This window comes from Pongo abelii, chromosome 13, assembly GCF_028885655.2.
Source record: "Pongo abelii isolate AG06213 chromosome 13, NHGRI_mPonAbe1-v2.0_pri, whole genome shotgun sequence".
NCBI classification, from domain to species: Eukaryota; Metazoa; Chordata; class Mammalia; order Primates; family Hominidae; genus Pongo; species Pongo abelii.
The window spans coordinates 122,779,455-122,800,395 of record NC_071998.2 but is presented as its reverse complement, the minus strand read 5'-3'; the positions used below and the strand labels follow the sequence as shown (position 1 = coordinate 122,800,395).

The window sequence follows — 20,941 nt, the reverse complement described above, 5'->3', positions numbered from 1 at the left end:
ATCAGACACTCCTGGAACCCACCAGCAGCCTCCCACAGAACCTCTGGACATTGGCCACTTCTCTCCTTGTCTGCAGCTACCACCTGAGGTTAAATAATATACCAGCATCCCTTCCCTGCTCCCTCCTGGCCTCTTCAATCCATTTTCCATCCTTGACTAGGGTGATCTTTTCACACAGACACCCCATGCCCAATATGTCAACCCCTAGCTCAAAAGAGCCTTCAGTGGTTCTCCACCGCTCTCCACCTGACAGCCTAAATCCTATGAGGCTACTCGTGACCTACGGGGTTACCGTGAGGATTGGGTCCCGTGTGACTTTGCCCAGTCTGCCTCTCTAGCTTTGCCTCGCATGACTGGCCCTCCACTTTCTGCTCCATATATCCCTGCCACCCACTTCAGGCCACGGGAACACACTGGGACCCCTAGGTAAGTGCCTCTTCCCTCCATCCCTAAATGCAGATTTCCAGCTTAAACACATCCTCCTCTAGAAAGCCTGTCATAACCCCCAGACGAGACCAGGTTCCCGGTTCTCTGCTCCCACAGAACGGCCAGTGCTCCCTTGTTGCACTTGCAGCAGCTGATGGATTTTACTGCTGGTAACCCTCACCGAACCCTAAGAGACTCCCTGTGCACCCTTGCCCACAGCACCACACTTGGGATACAGAACATTTGTACAAATGGGTAAACAAAGTATCAGTGAACTATTCAAAATCAAGGCCCTTGCCTGACTCAAGAGGGTTCATTTCAGACCCTGCTCTATCCCATCAGTGACCTCGGGCGCTAATTCCTAAAGGAACCCTGAATTGGCCTTGAGGCAGGACTCACTGCTGCGTCACACCCTGAGGACACCCAAGCGGCCTCCAGCACACACCCTTCCATTCTGCAAACAAAAAGGCGGCCAACCTGCCTAGCAGTCTATAGCACATCCTGAGCTGATTCCCTGGATGGTTCTGTTGGCACTCCCAGTGCCTATTAAGAGCACTCAATAAATATAGCCCATCAATCAAGAGACTTGAGTCATTCACTCTCCCAGTCCACAAAGAAGGCTGTGGGCCTCCATCTCCCAGCTCCACCTCCTGTCCACACCCTAGGTCTCCAGGGAATATGACCAGACCGGCTGCCCTGGTGCTTTCAGACTTCCTTCTATTTTTTATTTTATTTTATTTTATTTTTTGAGATGGAGTCTCGCTCTGTCACCCAGGCTGGAGTGCAGTGGTACGATCTTGGCTCACTGCAACCTCCACCTCCTGGGTTCAAGCGATTCTCCTGCCTCAGCCTCCTGAGTAGCTGGGATTACAGGTGTGCAGCACCACGCCGGGCTAATTTTTGTATTTTTAGTAAAGATAGGGTTTCACCATGTTGGTCAGGCTGGTCTCAAACTCCTGACCTCCGGTGATCTGTCCGCCTCCCAAAGTGCTGGGATTACAGGCGTGAGCCACCGCGCCTGGCAATTCCTTCTATTCTTAAGGAAGGACTCACCCATCACTTCCTCCACACCCCAAGGAGTTACCTAGAGCAACTGTCACTGCTGGGTTTGGCACAAGTAATTCCAGAGCTCTCCCCCATCAGTAATTCTATACCCCACGAACATGAGTAACTGTGCAGTGCTCGCCTACACTCCCATGCTCTAAAATCACATTAAAGGCAGTCCCTGGAATGCTCCCAGGGGCCCAGAGGAGAGAAGAGGCTGAGGAGAGAAGTTTAAAGGTAATTAAGTGAGATACTGGAAAAAGCCTTAAGTCCTTGGTTTGTTTCTCCACGGCACACACGTTTTGAAATATTTTCAGTTAATATTAGTAATAATTTACTGCACACCTTGCTGTTTGGTGTGCACTAAGTAATGTCTACGTATCATCTCAGCTTCCCACCAAAATGCACTATTCCTTAGTATTGACTACTGTGTTCCCTTACTTATTACTACTCTAGGAGGCACGATTGCTGATGAGTGCTTCAAGACTATCAGGACTAGGAGAGATGGGTGGAATTACAACCATTATCCACATGATCTTTAGGACAAAAAGTAGGTACCTTTTAAAATTTATAAAAAAATAAAAATAAAGTTTATAAAAAGCCAATAATGGTGACACTGATAAAACAGTTTAAAAAAAAAAAAAAAAAACAGTTTATAGGCGTTACGGCATGAAACGCTCTGCCATGCTGAAAGGCAGGTATTCATTCTTCCTGGTTTACACATGAAGAAATATGGGTGAGAGGGGCATAACTGACTTGTCCAAGGCCATGCACAACTAGTTCAGCAGCAACATCAGGAAGGGAGCTGTCCAACTTGAAACCTGCAAACCTACGTCCGTAACCCAAAGGTCACGTGCCTCTCTCGGGCAGCTCTTCAAACAGCTCACAGGCCTCCCTTACACCTTGGGAGGACCCCAGGGCGGGACACACCGTCCTCTAAGGAACGTCCAAGGTGCACTGCTCTGAAATAAAACAACCAGCCTGCACACTAGAAAAATGGAGCTCACTGCATACAGCACTGAACAGGTTCCTTAACAGTATCAGAAAACAAGGTCAATAAACCACAAGGGCTGTATTCATTCCCAGGGACCTCCACCACTCAAGAGAAATAAATAATGGCCAGGGGCTGATCTACCAAGGTCACAAGTTTTGAGGTACAACTCCTGACGTCCCCACTGGTCTTGGGGGCACATAAGGGGTATTCTGGCCTTTTTCTAAGTTGGAGGTGGGCATGGGGACGAGGAGGGGAAACATCTGCTCGGTACTCAGGCCTGTTTATCACAGGCTTTTACCATCTCATCTGTTTACCTGCTGTTGTTGCTGCTGCTGGCGCTGGAATCGGGGAGGAAGGGACTTCTGATACTTGAACTCCTGTGCAGGGGACCCAGACTCTCTGGCCTCTTCCTCACTGCTGTTGCTCTGTGCCACTGCTGGGGACACTGTGGGTGCCTCTTCTGGGAACGTGGTGGGGGTCTCTTGGGCAGGGAATTCTGGGGAGCCTAGAGAATACACCAGCAGAGAAATGACACAGTGAGCTCACAGAAGCTCAGCCAACCAAGTGTTTACAAGCAAGTACTTCTTCCTGTTGGCCCGTACGCTCCACTGCTAGAACAGTCACATCCCTGAACCCTGGCCCTGTGCCAAACGCATCACGTACACAAGCTCAGGGACTCTCCACAACACTTGTGAGGAGGCTTCACCTGTTGTCACCTTACAGACTAGGACACTAAGGGTTAAGAGGTTAGATGATGTCCAGGGTCACACGGTCAGTAGCAGAGCTGAGATCTGATTTCAGGTGGAAGACGTTTTATTAAAAAGGACTAATAAGGCCGGGCGCAGTGGCTCACACCTGTAATCCCAGCACTTTGGGAGGCTGAGGCGGGTGGACCACTTGAGGTCAGGTGTTCAAGACCAGCCTGGCCAACATGGTGAAACCCCATCTCTATTGAAAGTACAAAAATTGGCCAGGCGTGGTGGCTCACACCTGTAATCCCAGCACTTTGGGAGGCCGAGGCGGGTGGATCACGAGGTCAGGAGATACAGACCATCCTGGCTAACACAGTGAAACCCCGTCTCTACTAATACAAAAAATCAGCCAAGTGTGGTGGCGGGCGCCTGTAGTTCCAGCTACTCGGGAGGCTGAGGCAGGAGAATGGCATGAACCCAGGAGGCAGAGCTTGCAGTGAGCCGAGATCGTGCCACTGCACTCCAGCCTGGGCGACAGAGCGAGACTCCGTCTCAAAAAAAAAAAAAGAAAAAAAGAAAGTACAAAAATTAGCCAGGCATGGTGGCGCATGCCTGTAATCCCAGCTATATGGGAGGTTGAGGTGAGAGAATCGCCTGAACCCAGGAGGCAGAGGTTGCAGTGAGATCACACCATTGCATTCTAGCCTAGGTGACAGAGCAAGACTCCATATCCCCCCATAAAAAAAAGGACTGATAGAGAACAGCCATGAACTCAGTGACAGCCCACATATCCAACATCTGAACAGCAGGAACTCAACACATGGAAATGCTGCGTATGACTTCCTGCTGGCAAGGATATCAAAGAAAAAACAGTTTTTTAAAAAAGGAAAAAAACAAAAACAAGAGAAAGGCTGTCTGACCTGGGCACATTTTTCAGGCCCTCCTTGGCCATTTCTTCATCTGCAAATAAGAATAACTACCATGTGTTCACCAAGGGCTTCTGTGAGAATTAAATTAATTACAATAATACACTGAAAACAGTGCCTGACAGGCAGAAAATGCTCAGTGCAACTTCCCTATAAGAGTGGTACAGTCCTCACTCAACCTTTAATGAAAGGAGGGCAGAAGGAAAACTAGAAATGAGTTCCCTGGCCAGAAGGGCACTATGACTCTCTAACCCGAGAAGCTTTCAGAGCCTCAAACATCCCCTTGTCTCCTAACAAGAGCTGATCTGAGTTTATTTAAGAAAATTACAAAGAAAACAGCTGATTATATTCTTTAAAACTGCTACAAGAGACACTCTGCATTATAGAGCACTGCTTAATTACTCTTAAATAGGGCCATGTTGCCCAGGCAAAGTGGCTCATGCCTGTAATCTCAGCACTTTGGGAGGCCAAGCCAGGTGGATCACTTGAGGCCAGGAGTTCCAAACCAGCCTGGCCAACATGGCAAAACCCTGTCTCTACTAAAAATACAAAAATTAGCTCGGTGTCGTGGCACGCGCCTGTAATCCCAGCAGCTCGGGAGGCTGAGCCGGGAAAATTGCTTGAACCCGGCAGGCAGAGGTTGCAGTGAGCAGAGATCACACCACTCCAACCTGGGTGACAGAAAGAGACTCCGTTTCAAAAAAAAAAAAAAAAAAAATAGGGCCATGTGATCCATTCCTTTTAGAATCAACACCAGGAAAAAATGTATTCCACCAAGCAAGTGGGCTTATTTTTATTCCATGTTAAAGGATCTGTGGTTTTATTAAAGTCCTGGAGCACATGTGTCTTTGGTTAGGCAAGGATAGTGATGATAATAGTGACGATGATGAGTATCATCAGTGAGTAGAAGCATGGTTTCAATGTCCCAGAAACTGGAGCGTGCTGTACACCCCTCCGCGTGCTGGCAGGTACATACTCATCCCATTTCACAGATGATGAAACAGCCTTCAGAGAGGTGAGGTGCTCACCAGCTAGTTTAACAAATTCAGATGGGAGAAGGAAAAAGGGCTGAAAAACTACCTATTGGGTACTATGCTCACTACCTGGGTGACAGCATCATTCATACCCCAAACCTCAGCATCACACAATGTACCCCCTGAAACTAAAGTAAAAGCTGAAATTATAAAAAAGAAGTTCAAATAGGATCAGAACCCAGGCATTTGACCCAGGCCTATGCTCTTAATAACTGATGCTTCCCAATACGATCTCGTTGTAAGCCATAGGTTCTGCTAGCTAAGAAGGAAGGCGGTTGCAAGTAACAAGCCGAGGACAACAGGCCAGGGTTTCCAGTTGGTGGGAAGACGGCCCAGCTCTTACCTTTGCGAACAGCAGGGCCGTTTTCCTGGGGAGATGCCTTCTCAGCACTTGGAGACCGGGGCACTTCCTTTTCTGCCTGCTTCCGGGCCTCACCTGCCTTTCGTGCCTGCTTACACTTCTGGTCCAGCTGCTTGAGTTTGGCAGCACAGGCGGCCAGCCTCTCTTCCCGGGCTCGGCGCTCCTCTTCTTCCCGGCGCTTTCGGGCTCGCTCCACCGCCTCGGACATCTCTGACTGAATGAACTTCTGCCTTGGTGGGGGCTTGTCCTCCTTGTCCTCGATGGACTGTTGCCGGAACATGCTGCCCATTGAGGACTTCTGCCAAGAGAATGTCTCTGAGATAAGGCAATGGGTTCTGGACCCGGGATACAGGGACCACTCCCACTTTGGGATCAGTTCTCCTCCCAAGATCCTCAAGCACCTTCAAGAGGCAGCACAGGCGTGTGGCAGACAGAGCTGGGTTCGAATCCTGCTCTGGCCTCTGCTGTATGTGGAATGTGGTTTAGGCCAAGTGCCAACTCTCCACACCTCACTTCCTTGTTTTTAAAATGGGGACAACAAAGGAAGCTCTTAGGATTGTGAAGGTGAAAACCATGTTTGCAAAGCAACATGCGACCCGCACGTGAGAAACCCTCCCACCACTGCTGATGGGCATTTAAGCGAAGGGCCTCCAAGGCTAAGAACCGGAACAGGAAGCCACACACTGATCATTCCTGGGTCACGAAAACTGCTACTCCTGCCCACACAACAATACATAAACCCCTGGCTAGAAAGAGCCCTAGGAAAATGAAATTCACTGTCAGACATAAAGCTTCGAAGTGATCTTTGTTAAGCATGTCGGCTGGGCGCAGTGGCTCACGCCTGTAATCCCAGCACTTTGGGAGGCCGAGGTGGGTGGATCACCTGAGGTCAGAAGTTCGAAACCAGCCTGGCCAACATGGTGAAACACCATCTCTACTAAAAATACAAAAATTAGCTGGGCGTGGTGGCGCGCACCTGTAGTCCCAGCTACTTGGGAAACTGAGGCAGGAGAATCGCTTGAACCTGGGAGGTAGAAGTTGCAGTGAGCCGAGATCATGCCACTGCACTCCAGCCTGGGCAACAGAGTGAGACTCTATCTAGGGGGGGAAAAAAAAGCACGTCTAGCCAGGCACGGTAGCTCATGCCTGTAATTCCTACACTTTGTGGGGGCCGACATGGGGGACTGCATGAGCCTAGGAGCTCGAGACCAGCCTGGGCAATATGGTGAGACCCCGTATTTACCCCCCACCCCCCACCCCCAACCCCCAAAAAATACGAAAATTAGTTGGGCATGGGTACATGCTTATGGTCCCAGCTACTGAGCTGAGGTGGGAAGGATCACTTGAGCCCAGGAGGCTGCAGTGAGCCGAGATCACGTTACTGCATTCCAGCCAGGGGACAGGGCTCGACCCCATTAAAAAAAAAAAAAAAAAAAAGCCTAAAAAAATCTCTTTCGGATATTTATCCGTTTCTGAGTTTCTTGCTGGTTGCCAGTTACTGGACAACCAGAGCGCCAAAGACGAAGAGTGAAAAGCTCAACACTGGGACCCTTTCTCACTGCTCTGCAGGGGTCAAGCAGCATGCAGACCTGGCAACGGGACAAATGATGGACAGCTGTCACCTGAGCTCCAGCCACTGAAATTCTAATGAGATCTGAGTATCAGAAAAAGACAGAACTTCCTGTTTTGAATGCTAGTAACATAAATGTATACAGCTGTCAAAAATCAAACCAAAGAAACAGGATCTAGGCCTTTTCTTGTAGGTGAGTTATACTTCAGTAAAAGAAATATACAACAAATTTACTGTAGTCAAGGAGTTTCCTAAAAATTAACTTCTCATAAGCCAGAGGTAAGTACTGTAATCATAAGATTATAAACTTCCAATTTAGAGGCATGAAGGTACATTTTGTATATCATCGGAACCGAAGCGTGCAGTTTCCTTTCACTTTGCCATCGAACCTGAGCATCTATCCATACCTTTCTAATGGCTGTGTATTGATCAGTTCATGGCTCATACCAAAATCTGCCTATCTGCCTTTATCCCATGGAATTCAATACACCACTGCACATAGCCTTCCCATGCCTAGCCCTGATTACTTCCTTCAGATAATTTCCTGGAAAGGAAATAATAGACTCAGAGGGCACATGTACACCATCAAGACCTTTGATGTGCCTTCCTAAAAGGCCCTGAAATTAGCGATTATTTTATAGACTAAATGTTCTGCAAAGTAATTTGAACTAAGACTTTTTTTTTTAGACGGAGTCTCACTCTGTCGCCCAGGCTGGAGTGCAGTGGTGCAATCTCAGCTCACTGCAACCTCTGCTTCCCAGATTCAAGCGATTCTCCTGCCTCAGCCTCCTGAGTAGCTGGGAATACAGGCGCGCGGCACCACGCCTGGCTAATTTTTGTATTTTTAGTAGAGATGGGGTTTCACCACGTTGGTCAGGCTGGCCTAGAACTTCTGACCTCATGATCCACCCGCCTCAGCCTCCCAAAGTGCTGGGATTACAGGTGTGAGCCACCGCGGCTGGCCGAATTGAGACCATTTTCTTAAAAATTCGGTCAGAACAGGCCAGGTGCATTGGCTCATGCTTGTAATCCTAGTACTTTGGGAGACCGAGGTGGGTGGATCACCTGAGATCAGGAGTTCAAGACCAGCCGAGGCAACATGGTGAAACCCCATTTCTACTAAAAATACAAAAATTAGCTCGGTGTGGTGGCACATGCCTATAATCCCAGCTACTTGGGAGGCTGAGGCAGAAGGACTGCTTGAACCTGGAAGGCGGAAGTTGCAGTGAGCCGAGAGCACACCACTGCACTCCAGCATGGATGACAAAGTGAGGCTCTGTCTCAAAAAAGAAAGAAAGAATGAAATTTGGTCAGAAGATGTCTTGGATACATAAATTTAGTATATAGATTTCATCACTGTTGATGTTCAGTTAATTTACAGTGCTGTTACGAGTAGGTTAAAGTGAAACCTTTTGAATACTGATCAGCACTACTTCTTGACTGGTGAAAAGGGAAAAAAAGGGAATACAGAGCAACCTCAACATGTGAATGAAAATGTGGATTAACTGCAGAATAATTTCCAAGAGCAGTGGCATTGTGTCTATTTTGTTTCACTTCTGTATCTCTTGTACCCAGCACATATGTATGTGCCTGGCATACAATAAATATTCAATAAGAAGACTGCAGCTAAGGGGCATTTTCATTTTATAAGAATGTGGAATAGGAGCCCTTTCAGTAGCAAAGAGCAGGCCGGGCGCGGCGGCTCACACCTGTAATCCCAGTACTTTGGGAGGCCAAGGTGGGCAGATCAGGAGTTTGATACCAGCCTGGCCAACATGGCAAAACACCATCTCTACTAAAAATACAAAAGTTAGCCAGGCATGGTGGTGCACGCTTGTAATCCCGCTACTCGGGAGGCTGAGGCAGGAGAATCGCTTGAACCTGGGAGGCAGAGGTTGCAGTGAGCCAAGATTGCGCCACCGTACTCCAGCCTGGCGAAAGAGTGAGACTCCATCTCCAAAAAAAAGTAATAATAAATAAATAGCAAAGAGCATTGAAAATAGCAGGCTTTACCAAGTGTATTCAAAGTCATGACTCCACCTTCCCCAGCCCTCCCACTCCTCAACAGTCCAGTCCCAGAGTCACTAGGTGTGGCAATGCAAGCCAGGAGCCTGGTGCCAGGGAGTCCTGGCGGCTGACTGCACTCCAAATGGTTAGAGCACAGGCAAGGGGAGGAGGGCATGCACGTGGAGGTGTGGGGCTGGAGCCCAAGCTAGATGAGGGGGACATTCATAGGCAGAGTTGGCCCAGCAGGGACATTCAGGGCATCCAGGAGTGGGGACAATGACATCTGAGTGGGCAAGGAGGGCATCTGTGCAAGGGAGAGAGTGTGGCAGCAGAAATGAGATTGGTCATACACAGGGAGACTGACCAAGTGAGTATAAATACAAGGGACGATGAGAGACACATTCTCACTGTCACAGAAAGGAGGTGCAAACATACACTGGGAGGAAGTGGAATGAGGTCTGTGGAACTGGAGGTGTCAATGAGAACACAGTTTCCAACACGGACAGGTCCAGAAATAATACAGGTATGAAAGTGTGTATTTGTGCACACACGTATACCTACATACATCCCCCGCAACTGTCCGCTGAGGAGGCCCGGGAGCAACGACACCCCAGCAGCAAGGAGCCTGCTGGGTCTCAGGCACTGGTTTCTAAATATCATCCTTCACTAAGAGGAACTAGGACTTCATGGAGAAAGGGCGGATCCAGGACAACACAGGTCATGCACCCGGGAAAGATGAAGGAAGGGCTCCAAAAAGGATGGAGAACAGGTAAAAAGGACACGCACTGGCCTGAAGAACTCCCAATGGCCAACCAGGTGAGAGTTGATTACCACCCACTGATGTAAATAAATGAGTAAACTAAAAGCTTGATCAAAAATGAGATGTTCAGTCTCAAAGTTTCTCCCAACAAAATTCTTATCAACCACAAATAGGGAAAAGAGTAACTCTACAGCATGAAACCTGGCAGGCACCCCGTTAATCAAGAGACCGAAGTGCACGTAGCCAGAGGGGGACAGGGTGAAGTCGTGGTTGCCTTGGTGGGATGAGATGAGGAAAGTCAGGTCATGCCTGAAGATCCCTGCCAAGGATGGAAACCGTGGACTTCTTCACAAGAAAGATGATGATAAACCCAATTTAAGGGGCATTCCACTGGCTTGTCATCTTCCAAAGCCTCAAAATCATGAAAGTGAAGGAAGGGCTGAGGAAATGATCCAGACTAAAGAAGGCTAGAGGTGTGTAATTCTGAACTGGATTATTTCAAGTAAGGACATTAATGGGACAACTGGTAAAAGCTGAATGGGGCCTGCAGATTAAACGACAATCAATTATCAAGGCTAATTTCCTGGAAGTCACTGTAGTTACCTGGGTGGAACATCCCCATCTTGGCAGGAAACGAGTACCACAGTGTAAAGAGTCTCATCAGGTTGTCAACTTACTGTTCAATCAGTTTAGAAAAAATATCGTTTGTAATGTACTTCCAACTTTTCTATCACTTTGAGGCTGTTTTAATTATTTCTTTGGCTTTTTTTTTTTTTTTTTTTTTTTTTGGAGATAGGGTTTCACTGTGTTGGCCAGGATGGTCTTGAAATCCTACTCCTGGTCTCAAGCGATCCCCCTGCCCACAGCCTTGCAAATTGTGTGAGCCACCATGCCTGGCTGTTTTAATTTTTTTAAATTAAAACAAGAGGACAAACACAGTGGCTCATGCCTATAATCTCAGCACTTTGGGAGGCTGAGGTAGGAGGATCCCTTGAGCCCAGGAGCTCAAGACCAGCCTGGGCAACATAGTAAGACCTCGTCTCTACAAAAAATGAATGAAATGAGCCAGGTGTGGCAGCACACCGGTAGTCCCAGCTACTCAGGAGGCTGAGGTGGGAGGATCGCTTGAGGGTGGGAGGTGAAGGATAGAGCAAGACCTTATCTTAAAAAAGTAAAAACAGCCGGGCATGGTGGCTCACACCTGTAATCCTAGCACTTTGGCATCACTTGAGCTGGAGTTTGAGACAAGCCTGGGCAACATAGTGAGACCCTGTCTCTATGAAAAAAAAAATTTAAAAGAAGAAGAAATATAAAAATGAAAAAGAAATGCCCACTTACAACTTTTCAGAAACCCAGCCACTGAACTCAATGAAGTACAAATACATAGGACAGCCAAAGGCCCTTGGTACCTGGTAGTCAGGGCCTGGTGCCCAGCCATGAAGCTTCCTGGATGGTGGCTGAGGGTCTGGCGCCTTTCGGACGACACGGGACGCACCCACTGCTTCAGCCCAGTCCTTCCCTTCCTCTTGAGTCCGCTTAGCGTCCGCACTGTCTGCAGAGCTCATTGACAACTGCCGCTGCCTCCTAGGGTCCCAACTGTTCCTAGGACAAACCACATTTGATGTTAAGTTTTTGCAGTCAGGCCAAGCATGTCTGATCTCACTGGTCAGAGGCCTTGAGAATTCCATATCATTTTCTTCATTAGAATGGACCACCAGTCCCACTACTTCCATGTGAATTCCACAGTTCAGCCCCACCGTTTATCAAGTCCCTCTCATACACAGAGCCCAGGCAGGATGTGTCACACTATCTCACTGATGCAAAAAAAAGTCCTCATGATCCTCCCTTTAAAGCAAGCTTGTCCAACCACATGTGGCCCAGGATGGCCCTGGGCTTTGGATGCAACGCAACACAAATTCATAAACTTTCTTAAAACATTATAAGAGGGCCTGGGCGTAGTGGCTCACGCCTGTAATCCTAGCACTTTGGGAGGCTGAGGTGGGCTGATCACTTGAGGTCAGGAGTTCCAGACCAGCCAGGCCAACATGGTGAAACCAGTCTCTACTAAAAATACAAAACTTAGCTAGGTGTGGTAGCAGGCACCTGTAATCTCAGCTACTAGAGGCTGAGGTGGGAGAAGTGCTTGAACCCCAGAGGTGAAGGTTGCAGTGAGCCAAAATCGCAGCACTACACTCCAGCCTGGTCAACAGAGCGAGACTCCGTCTCAGAAAAAAAATAATAAAAACACATTATGAGGTATTTTTTCGTGACTTTTTCATTTTAGCTCATCAGCTATCGTTAGTGTTAGTGTATTTTATGTGTGGCCCAAGACAGCTCTTCCAGTGTGGCCCAGGGAAGCCAAAAGATTGGACACTCTTGATTTAAAAAGTCAGTAGCTGAGTCTCCTCGAGGTTAACGAGGCACCCCTCACAGGGAGGAGCTCACAGATTTGAACCAGGACTCCCAGGTGTGTGTCCGTCTCCTTTTGGTACAGCTCCCTCCCTATGCTCTGCACAAGCCAGTTGCTCAATAAATGCCCCTCAAAAGAACAAAAGATGACTACTAAACAGTGCCACAATAAAAAGAGCAAGAGGAGACAAGCAGAGCCCACACAGCATGGAAAAGGATGAGGCATTCCAAACAGAGCTGCAGGGGTGGCTGGACAAGAAGGGGATGGGTGCCATGCTCGTCTGGACGCCTCACAGTGGAAGCAATGGTGCTGCGGCAAAGCATTTACAAGGGCCCGGTAATACCGCAGATCAGAGAAAAGCGGGAATCAGGGATGGCAGATGTGTGGGCCTGTGTGTCTACCCACACACGTACGTGGCGAGGGAGGGAAGACGAGGCAGGTAACACGGCTTAGGAGATTACAGAGGGGACAATTACAGAGGGGACAAAGGTGATTCCGACTTGACTTCGTGAGAAATGGAGACCACAGTAAAGCTGCTGACCTGTCTAAAAGACCTGTGTTTTTAGAAGATGACTATGGGCAGGGTGCAAGGACGGGCCATGGAGGACAGGCTGAAAGGATGGAGATCAACTGGTGGACCCATGGATGGTCTGGGAAAGGAGGAGGTCCCAGTGGCCCCAGAGAAAATGAAAAGAGGAGACAGAGTCAGGGCAAGTTTTGGGAGCCAATTGTGTATGAGGAAATAAAGATGCCAAATAAGATGTGGATGCATGCACTAAGTCTCCACCAGGTCACCAACCAGCTCAGAGAACATGAAAAAAAAGAGCAAGTTTCAGGAGGAGATCGTTTGGGCACTCTGATTTTGAAGTGCCCTTGGTCAAAGTCAGGGGCAAAACTGTCTCCAAAACCAATGTCCAATTCCTTCAGGGGAATATGCAGTTCCCATCGCCTCAAAGAGACAAGGAATACAGAGTGTCCTACTGCTCCAATCAGTCTCTAAGAGTTTATGTCTTTGCCTTTGATTTTAATTCTTGATCACAGCTCCTTCTGAGCTTAGTGTTCCAGGAACTGACCCACAGGTATGTCCCGACTGCATCCAAAGCTTCAGCTGAAATCAAACAGCATGAAAGGAAATTACAGAATTTCATTTTTTGTGTGTCATCAGAAAAAGAGTAGCAAAGATTATTACCAACTCCTTCCAGAAGATGAGCACTTACTTTAGGAGCTTTTAAGTAAAGGATGAAATAACAAAGAAAAAGATGACTCACAGATTTGACTTAACAAATATTCAGTTATTGACAAGAAAATAGAGAAAAATATTTGCAAGACAACAGCAAAGCATTAACAACTAAATAATATAAAACATTACATTTTAAAGGAAAGCAGTGATAAATGTGAAGGAAACAGGCATTATACAAAGGAAGCAAAGGAAAAATTCTTACTTGCTAGTACTCAAAAAATACAAATTATGACAACCATAGGTATGATTGTTATTATTAATTTTTTGAGACAGGGCCTTACTCTGTCACCCAGGCTGGAGTGCAGTGGTGCAATCATGGCTCACTGCAGCCTCGACCGTCTGGATTCCAGTAGTCCTCCCACCTCAGCTTCCTGAGTAGCTAGGACTACAGGTGCAGACCACGCCCAACTAATTGTGGGGTATTTTTTTTTTTTTTTTTTTTTCAGGTGGAGTCTCGCTCTGTTGCCCGGGCTGGAGTGCGGTGGCGTGTGGCGTGTGGCGTGTGGCGTGATCTCGGCTCACTGCAAGCTCCGCCTCCTGGGTTCATGCCATTCTCCTGCCTCAGCCTCCCGAGTAGCTGGGACTACAGGCACCCGCCACCATGCCCGGCTAGTTTTTTGTATTTTTAGTAGAGATGGGGTTTCACTGTGTTAGCCAGGATGGTCTCGATCTCCTGACCTCGTGATCCGCCCGCCTTGGCCTCCCAAAGTGCTAGGATTACAGGCGTGAGCCACCGTGCCTGGTCATTGTGGGGTATTATTTTAAAAGTACTAGCAAATGCTACTAACATTATAAAAACTAGAGGGATGAGAGTACAATGCAGTATTTTCTAAAGGAAATTAAGCAAAACTAAACTAGTCCAAGGAAATGATCCAAAAAAAAGAGACAAGATTAACATGGTCAAATAAATTCAGGAAAGCTGGCATGCATTCTGCTTCTTCACCTCCCCAGTGCACTTAATTGTTGTTGTTTTTAATTTGAGACAGAGTTTTGCTCTGTCGCCCAGGCTGAAGTACAGTGGCACAATCGTGGCTCACTACAACCTCTGCCTCCTGGATTCAAGCAATTCTCCTGCCTCAGCCACCCAAGTAGCTGGGATTACAGGCACACACCTCCACGCCTGGTTAATTTTTGTGCTTTTAGTACAGACAGGGTTTCACCATCTTGGGCAAGCTGGTCTCAAACTCCTGACATCAAGAGATCCACCTGCATCAGCCTCCCAAAGTGCTGGAATTAACAGCATGAGCCATCGTGCCCAGCCCCCAGTGTACTTCAGCATGTTTAAGCCTCTGAGGAATCTGGAGTAAAGAAAGAAGTTAAGGCCGGGCACAGTGGATCACTTGAGCCCAGGAGTTTGAGACCAAACCTGGGTAACATGGCAAACCCCATCTCTAGCAGAAAGATAAAAATTAGCTGGGTATGGTGGTGTGCATCTGTGGTCCTAGCTATTTGGGAAGCTGAGGTGGGAGAATCGCTGAGCCCAGGAGAAGGAGGTTGTAGTGAGGTGACATCACGCCACTGCACTCCAGCCTGGGTGACAGTGAGAGCCTGTCTCAAAAAAAAAAAAAAAAAAAAAGTAGTTGAACCCAGGGAGGTTTCCCAAACTTGCTTGGCCATGGAAGCCTTTTTGGGCATGACAGCCACAACCAATCCATGAAAACATGGTCTGCATAACACACTTGGGGACACACGGATGCGGTGGTGAAGAGGCCGACTATGCACAGGACAGTCACACCTGCAGCCAAACTCTGGCTCCCTCCTTCACAGCCATCATCAATAGCTGTCACCCTCAAAACAAAGCGGAAACAGCATCTGTCTGCCATTCCAGGTTGCTATGGAAACTGGGAAATGCACACAGCAGCACTAAGCAGGGATGCACTCACGCTGATGGGGCAGGAACGGGTCCTTACCACTTTGGCCTGCCGTCCTTCACAACTTCTTCCTCCTCTTCATCATCACTGAACTTCAGTTTCTCAGAATAGTCCACTTCTTCATGGAGGCCTACAACAGCAGGAGCGCCCAGGAAGAATGAGAAAGAATGAAAAAGTCAGTGGTGGCCGGGCGTGGTGGCTCATGCCTGTAATCCCAGTACTTTGCAAGGCTGAGGTGGGCGGATCATGAGGTCAGGAGTTTGAGACCAGCCTGACCAACATGGTGAAACCCCATCTCTACTAAAAATACAAAAATTAGCTGGGCGTGGTGGTGTGTGCCTGTAATACTAGCTACTCAGGAGGCTGAGGCAGGAGAATCACTTGAACGCAGGAGGCACAGGTTGCAGTGAGCCAAGATCGTGCCACTGCACTCCAGCCTGGACGACAGAGCGAGACTCCATCTCAAAAAAAAAAAAAAAGAAAAAAAGAAAAGGTCAGTGGTACCCAGGCACCATCGGAGAGGTTCTTTTGGCCAGGAATCTCACTATCCCAGCAGAGGAGCTGAGTCAACCACCTGGCTGCCTCCCCCTGTGACTTGAAGGGCAGTTTTGGCTTCTGGTAAGAGCAGGGCAGCTTGGTTAGACTAACCCTCCCACAGGTAACAATTCTTAAATCAGAACAATATATCTTTAAAATCTATTTCAAGGCCCAAGAGGATGAACAAAGCAGGAAGAAACCAAGTAGTTGTCTACCCTCATAATACAGAAGCTTGACTTGTGAGATTTGTGAGTTACCACTTGCCCCAGGCACTGATCAGCCCAAGTGGCTCAGATGGCAGAAAATATCCATCACAGAGGATTGTGTGAACAGTGTGTGGTAGGTCCACGCAATGGAATATTATTTGGTCATAAAAAACAATGAATACAAACACATGCTATAACATAATTAACTGTAAAAACATTACACTACGTGAAAGAAGCCAGACAAGAAAGGCCACATACTGATTCCATTGATAGGAAATGTCCAGAATATGCAAATCTATAGAGATGGAAAGTAGATTTATTGTTGCCACAGGATTAGGAGGTGGGAGAGAGTGCCTGCCAACAGGTATTGGGTTTCTTTTTTGAGTGATGGAAACATTCTGAAATTGAATAGTGGTGGTAGTTGTACAACTTGTGAATACATACTAAAAACCACTAAACTACAGACTTTGAAAGGGTAAATTTTATGTTATATGACAATTATGTAAATCATATAATTATATTAAAATTATGTGAATCATATAATTCACAGTGGCCCACGCCTGTAATCCCACTGCTTTGGGAGGTCGAGGCAGGAGGATCACTTGAGGCCCAGGATTTGAACCAGCCTGGGCAACATGGTGAAACCATATCTCTACTAAAAATACAGAAAAGTAGCCAGCCATGGGGGTGCACACCTGTAGTCCCAGCTACTCCGGAGGCTGAGGTGAGAGAATCACCTAAGCCCAGGAAGTTGAGGTTGCAGTGAGCTGTGACTGTGCCACTGCACTCCAGCTTGGGCGACAGAGCAAGATCCTGCCTCAAACACAAGGCTAACTGAGCACCATGATGTATGCCTGCAGTCCTGGCTACACAGGAGACTAAGGCGGGAGGATTGCTTGAGCCCAGGAGTTTAAGACCAGCCTGGGCAACAGAGCAAGACCCCATCTCTAGAAAAAATAAATTAAATTAAAACAAAAAAAATTTAAAAGGTAACAACAAAAACTCAATCTAATTAAAAGGCAGAGTTAGGAACTGAAAAAGCAAGTTGCAATTACGTGCTGTCTACTAAATAATCACTTTAAATACAAACACAAAGGAGCTTAAAGGAAAAGAATAGATAAAGATTTTTGCTGGAAACAATAAGTCAGAGCGATGGTATGAACACAGAACAAAACAGACTGCAAGATAACAGACTACTAGAGATAAGGAGGGAAATGTGGAAACACACCAGAAAGGCATAGAAACTATAAATGTGTGTATGCCTAATGGCAGCTTCAAAATAAATGAAGCAGAAACCAACAGTATTAAAGGGAGGAACAGATAAATCCATAATTGGAGTTTAATATCTCACCTTCCTTAACTCATAGAAGCAGACAAAAATATCAGTAAATATACAATGAGATCTGAATGCCACCATCAACCACCTTAACTAAGTTGGAACATACAAAACATGACACCCAACAACAACTGTAGAATATATACTTTTCAAAGGGCACCTGAAATATTCTCCAAGACAGATCATATCCTAGTCATAAAACAAGTCTTACTAACTTGAAAACAATTGAAACATACAGAATGTGCTCTCTGGCTGTAAGACAACTAAATGAGTAATCTAGAAATGTCCCAGTAATAAAAAATTGCCTCGATGATTTAAAAAATCATTTAAAATAGATACAGAAAACAAGTCAAACAATGGAGAAAATGAACAATGCCAAAAGCTGCTGCTTCGTAAAGATTAATAAAACTAACAATTCAATTCCTTGGCAGAAATGAAGAAAAAGAAATATACAAATTATCATGAATTAAAAGATACCACTACAGATCCTACAGACATCAAAAGGATAATGTATTTTCAACAACTTTATGTTAATAATTTCAACAACTCAAAAGAAATGAACAAATTCCTCAAAAAGCACAACTTACCGAAAAACTGACACGAAATGACATAGGGAAACTGCACAGTCTCATAACTAATCAAATAAAATAAATTACTGAAAACATTTCCACAATGAAAACTCCAGGGGCAAAATTGTTTCACTGGTAAAGTAATACTGGCCAGGCACAGTGGCCCACACCTGTAATCCCAGCCACTCAGAAGGTGAGGCAGGAGGATCACTTGAGCCCAGGAGTTTGAGGCTGCGTTGAGCCATTATTGCAGCAGTGCACTCAGCCTGGGTGACAAAGTGAGAGACCCTGTCTCAAAAAAGAAAGAAAAAAAAAACTATATAATACTGATCTTACAAAAATACCAATCTTATTCTTTAGGAAAGTAGAGAAGGAACACTCCACAACTCATTTTATAAGCCCAGCATAACTTGATACCAAAACCTGACAAAGACATTAAAAGAATAGAAAATTACAAACTAATATCCCTCATGACAGAACTTTAAAACATATTAACAAATTGAGTCTAGGCATACAAAGAGGGAGGGTTTATTCTAAGAATGCAAGGTTGATTTAGCATTAAAAAAAAATGCAATCTATTATCAAAATAAAGGAGAAAAATAATATGAACACAGATGTAGGAAACCACTGAACACAATGCAATACCCATAATTTACAAAAACAAAAAACCCAAAGGCTCAGCAAACTAGACACAGAAGGCAACACATCCTCAACCTGATAAAACAGCATCTCTGAAAAACCCACAGCTGACACTTCATGCTGACACATGAAACATTTTCTTCCTAAGATTAGAAAGAACTTGAGGTTAATATTATACTAGAAGTATACCACAGTGCAATAAGGCAAAATACAAATAAATAAATAAAAGGCATGTAATCTGAAAAAGACAATGTAAAACTCCTTATTTACAAACTACATAAGGGTTTATGAAGAAAACTCTAAGAAATCAACAAAAACTAGTAAAACTAATGTATTCAACAAAGTGTCTGCTACCACTGAACACAAAAAAATCAACTGTATTTTTTTTTTTGAGATGGAGTCTTGCTCTATCACCCAGGCTGGAGTGCAGCGGCGCGATCCTGGCTCATTGCAACCTCCGCCTCCCGGGTTCAAGCAATTCTCCTGCCTCAGCCTCCCAAGTAGTTGGGACTACAGGTGCATGCCACCACGCCCGGCTAATTTTTTGTATTTTTAGTAGAGATGGGGTTTCACCAATGTTAGCCAGGATGGTCTCGATCTCCTGATCTTGTGATCCACCCACCTCAGCCTCCCAAAGTGGTGGGATTACAGGCGTGAGCCACTGTGCCCGGCCTCAGCTATATTTTCTATATAATGACAGCAAACCCTTAAAAAATAAAATTGTTCTTAAAAATCAATGTCATTTCTAATAGCATCAAAAAACCATAAAATGCCTGAGAATAAATTTAACAAAAGACATTCAGGACCTCCACATGAAAACTCTAAGTAAGACACTGCTGAGAGAAATGAAAGCCCTAATAAAGAGATACACCAGGTTCCTGGACCTAAAGATTCAAAATTAAGGACTAGACATGGTGGCTCATACCTGTAATCCCAGCACTTTGGGAGGCCAAGGCGAGCCGATCACCTGAGGTCAGGAGTTCGAGACCAGCCTGGCCAACATAGTGAAACTTCGTCTCTACTAAAAATACAACAATTAGCAGGGCGTAGTGGCCCACACCTGTAATCCCAGCTACTTGGGAGGCTGAGACATGAGAATCACTTGAACCCAGGAAGCAGAGGTTGCAGTGAGCTGAGATCATGCCACTGCATTCCAGCCTGCGTGGCAGAGTGAGACCCCATATCCAAAAAAAAAAAAAAAAAAAAAAAAAAACAACAACAAAAAAAAAAACACCACCAAGTTTCAAAGTTAAGATGTCAGGTGGGGTGCAGTGGCTCACGCCTGTAATTCCAGCACTTTGGGATGCTAAGGTGGGCAGATCACAAGGTCAGGAGTTCGAGACCAGCCTGGCCAACATGGTGAAACCCCGTCTCTACTAAAAATACAAAAATTAGTTGGGCATGTGGTGCGCGCCTATAATTCCAGCTACTCGGGAGGCTGAGGCAAGATAATCACTTGAACCCAGGAGGCAGAGGTTGCAATGAGTCGAGATCATGCCACTGAACTCCAGCCTGGGCAACACAGCAAGACTCTGTCTCGGGGGAAAAAAAAAAATTAAGATGTCACTTATCTATGTTGATACAGATTCAACATAATCCTAACCAAAATGCCCGCAGGCCTTTTGTAAATACTGACAGGTTGATTCTAAATTTATGTGGAAACAATCTTGGAAAAGAACAAAGTTGGAAAACTTACACTACTGAAATTTAAGATTTACTATAAACCCACAGTGTGGTATTGGCATGAGGAACAAATAGATCAATGGAACAGTGTCCAGAAATAGACCAATGCTTTTATAGTCAATTGACTTTTGGCAAAGGTTCCAAAGCAATTCGATAGGGAAAGTAAAGTCTTATCAACAAATGTTGTGGAGAATTGGCCATATGGGAAAAAACAAACCTTGACTCCTATATTATACCATATAGAAAAATTAATCCAATGTGGATCAAAGACCTAAAATTAATAGTTAAAACTATAAAACATCTAGGAATATCTTTACCACCAAGGGGAAGCAAACATTTTTTAAACAGGACACAAAAATAATAACCACAAAAAAACCCAAATTTGTAAATTAAACTTCAAAATTCAAACTTCTGCTCATTAAAAGTGTTTAAAAAAAATTAAGACAAAGAATACAATAAGGAAATATATTTGCAAAATAAAAGTTGCAAAGGATTTGTATCCAGGGCTGGTATCCTACCACTCAATTTTTTAAAATTCAGATACCAAAGGACAATATATCAGCTGTCAAATAGCACATAAAAGTGTGTTTATCATCATTAGTCATCAGCAAAATGCAAATTAAAAGCACAGTGAGA

General features: G+C 45.7%; 1 protein-coding gene across 36 annotated transcripts in view; it reads right to left on the bottom strand.

Moving 5' to 3' along the window:
* Positions 1-20,941, bottom strand: part of PRRC2B (proline rich coiled-coil 2B) — a 125,158-nt gene that overhangs the window by 27,505 nt on the left and 76,712 nt on the right. For 26 of the 36 annotated variants that reach the window (XM_054520740.2, XM_063714478.1, XM_063714481.1 and 23 more), the window contains 4 exons: positions 15,375-15,465; positions 11,224-11,416; positions 5,460-5,775; positions 2,779-2,969 (listed from right to left, as the gene is read on the bottom strand). In XM_054520740.2, coding sequence (XP_054376715.2) covers positions 2,779-2,969; positions 5,460-5,775; positions 11,224-11,416; positions 15,375-15,465 — 791 coding nt within the window. The remainder of the gene's footprint in view (positions 1-2,778; positions 2,970-5,459; positions 5,776-11,223; positions 11,417-15,374; positions 15,466-20,941) is intronic. The other 10 variants (XM_063714489.1, XM_054520735.2, XM_063714496.1 and 7 more) reach the window with 3 other exon arrangements.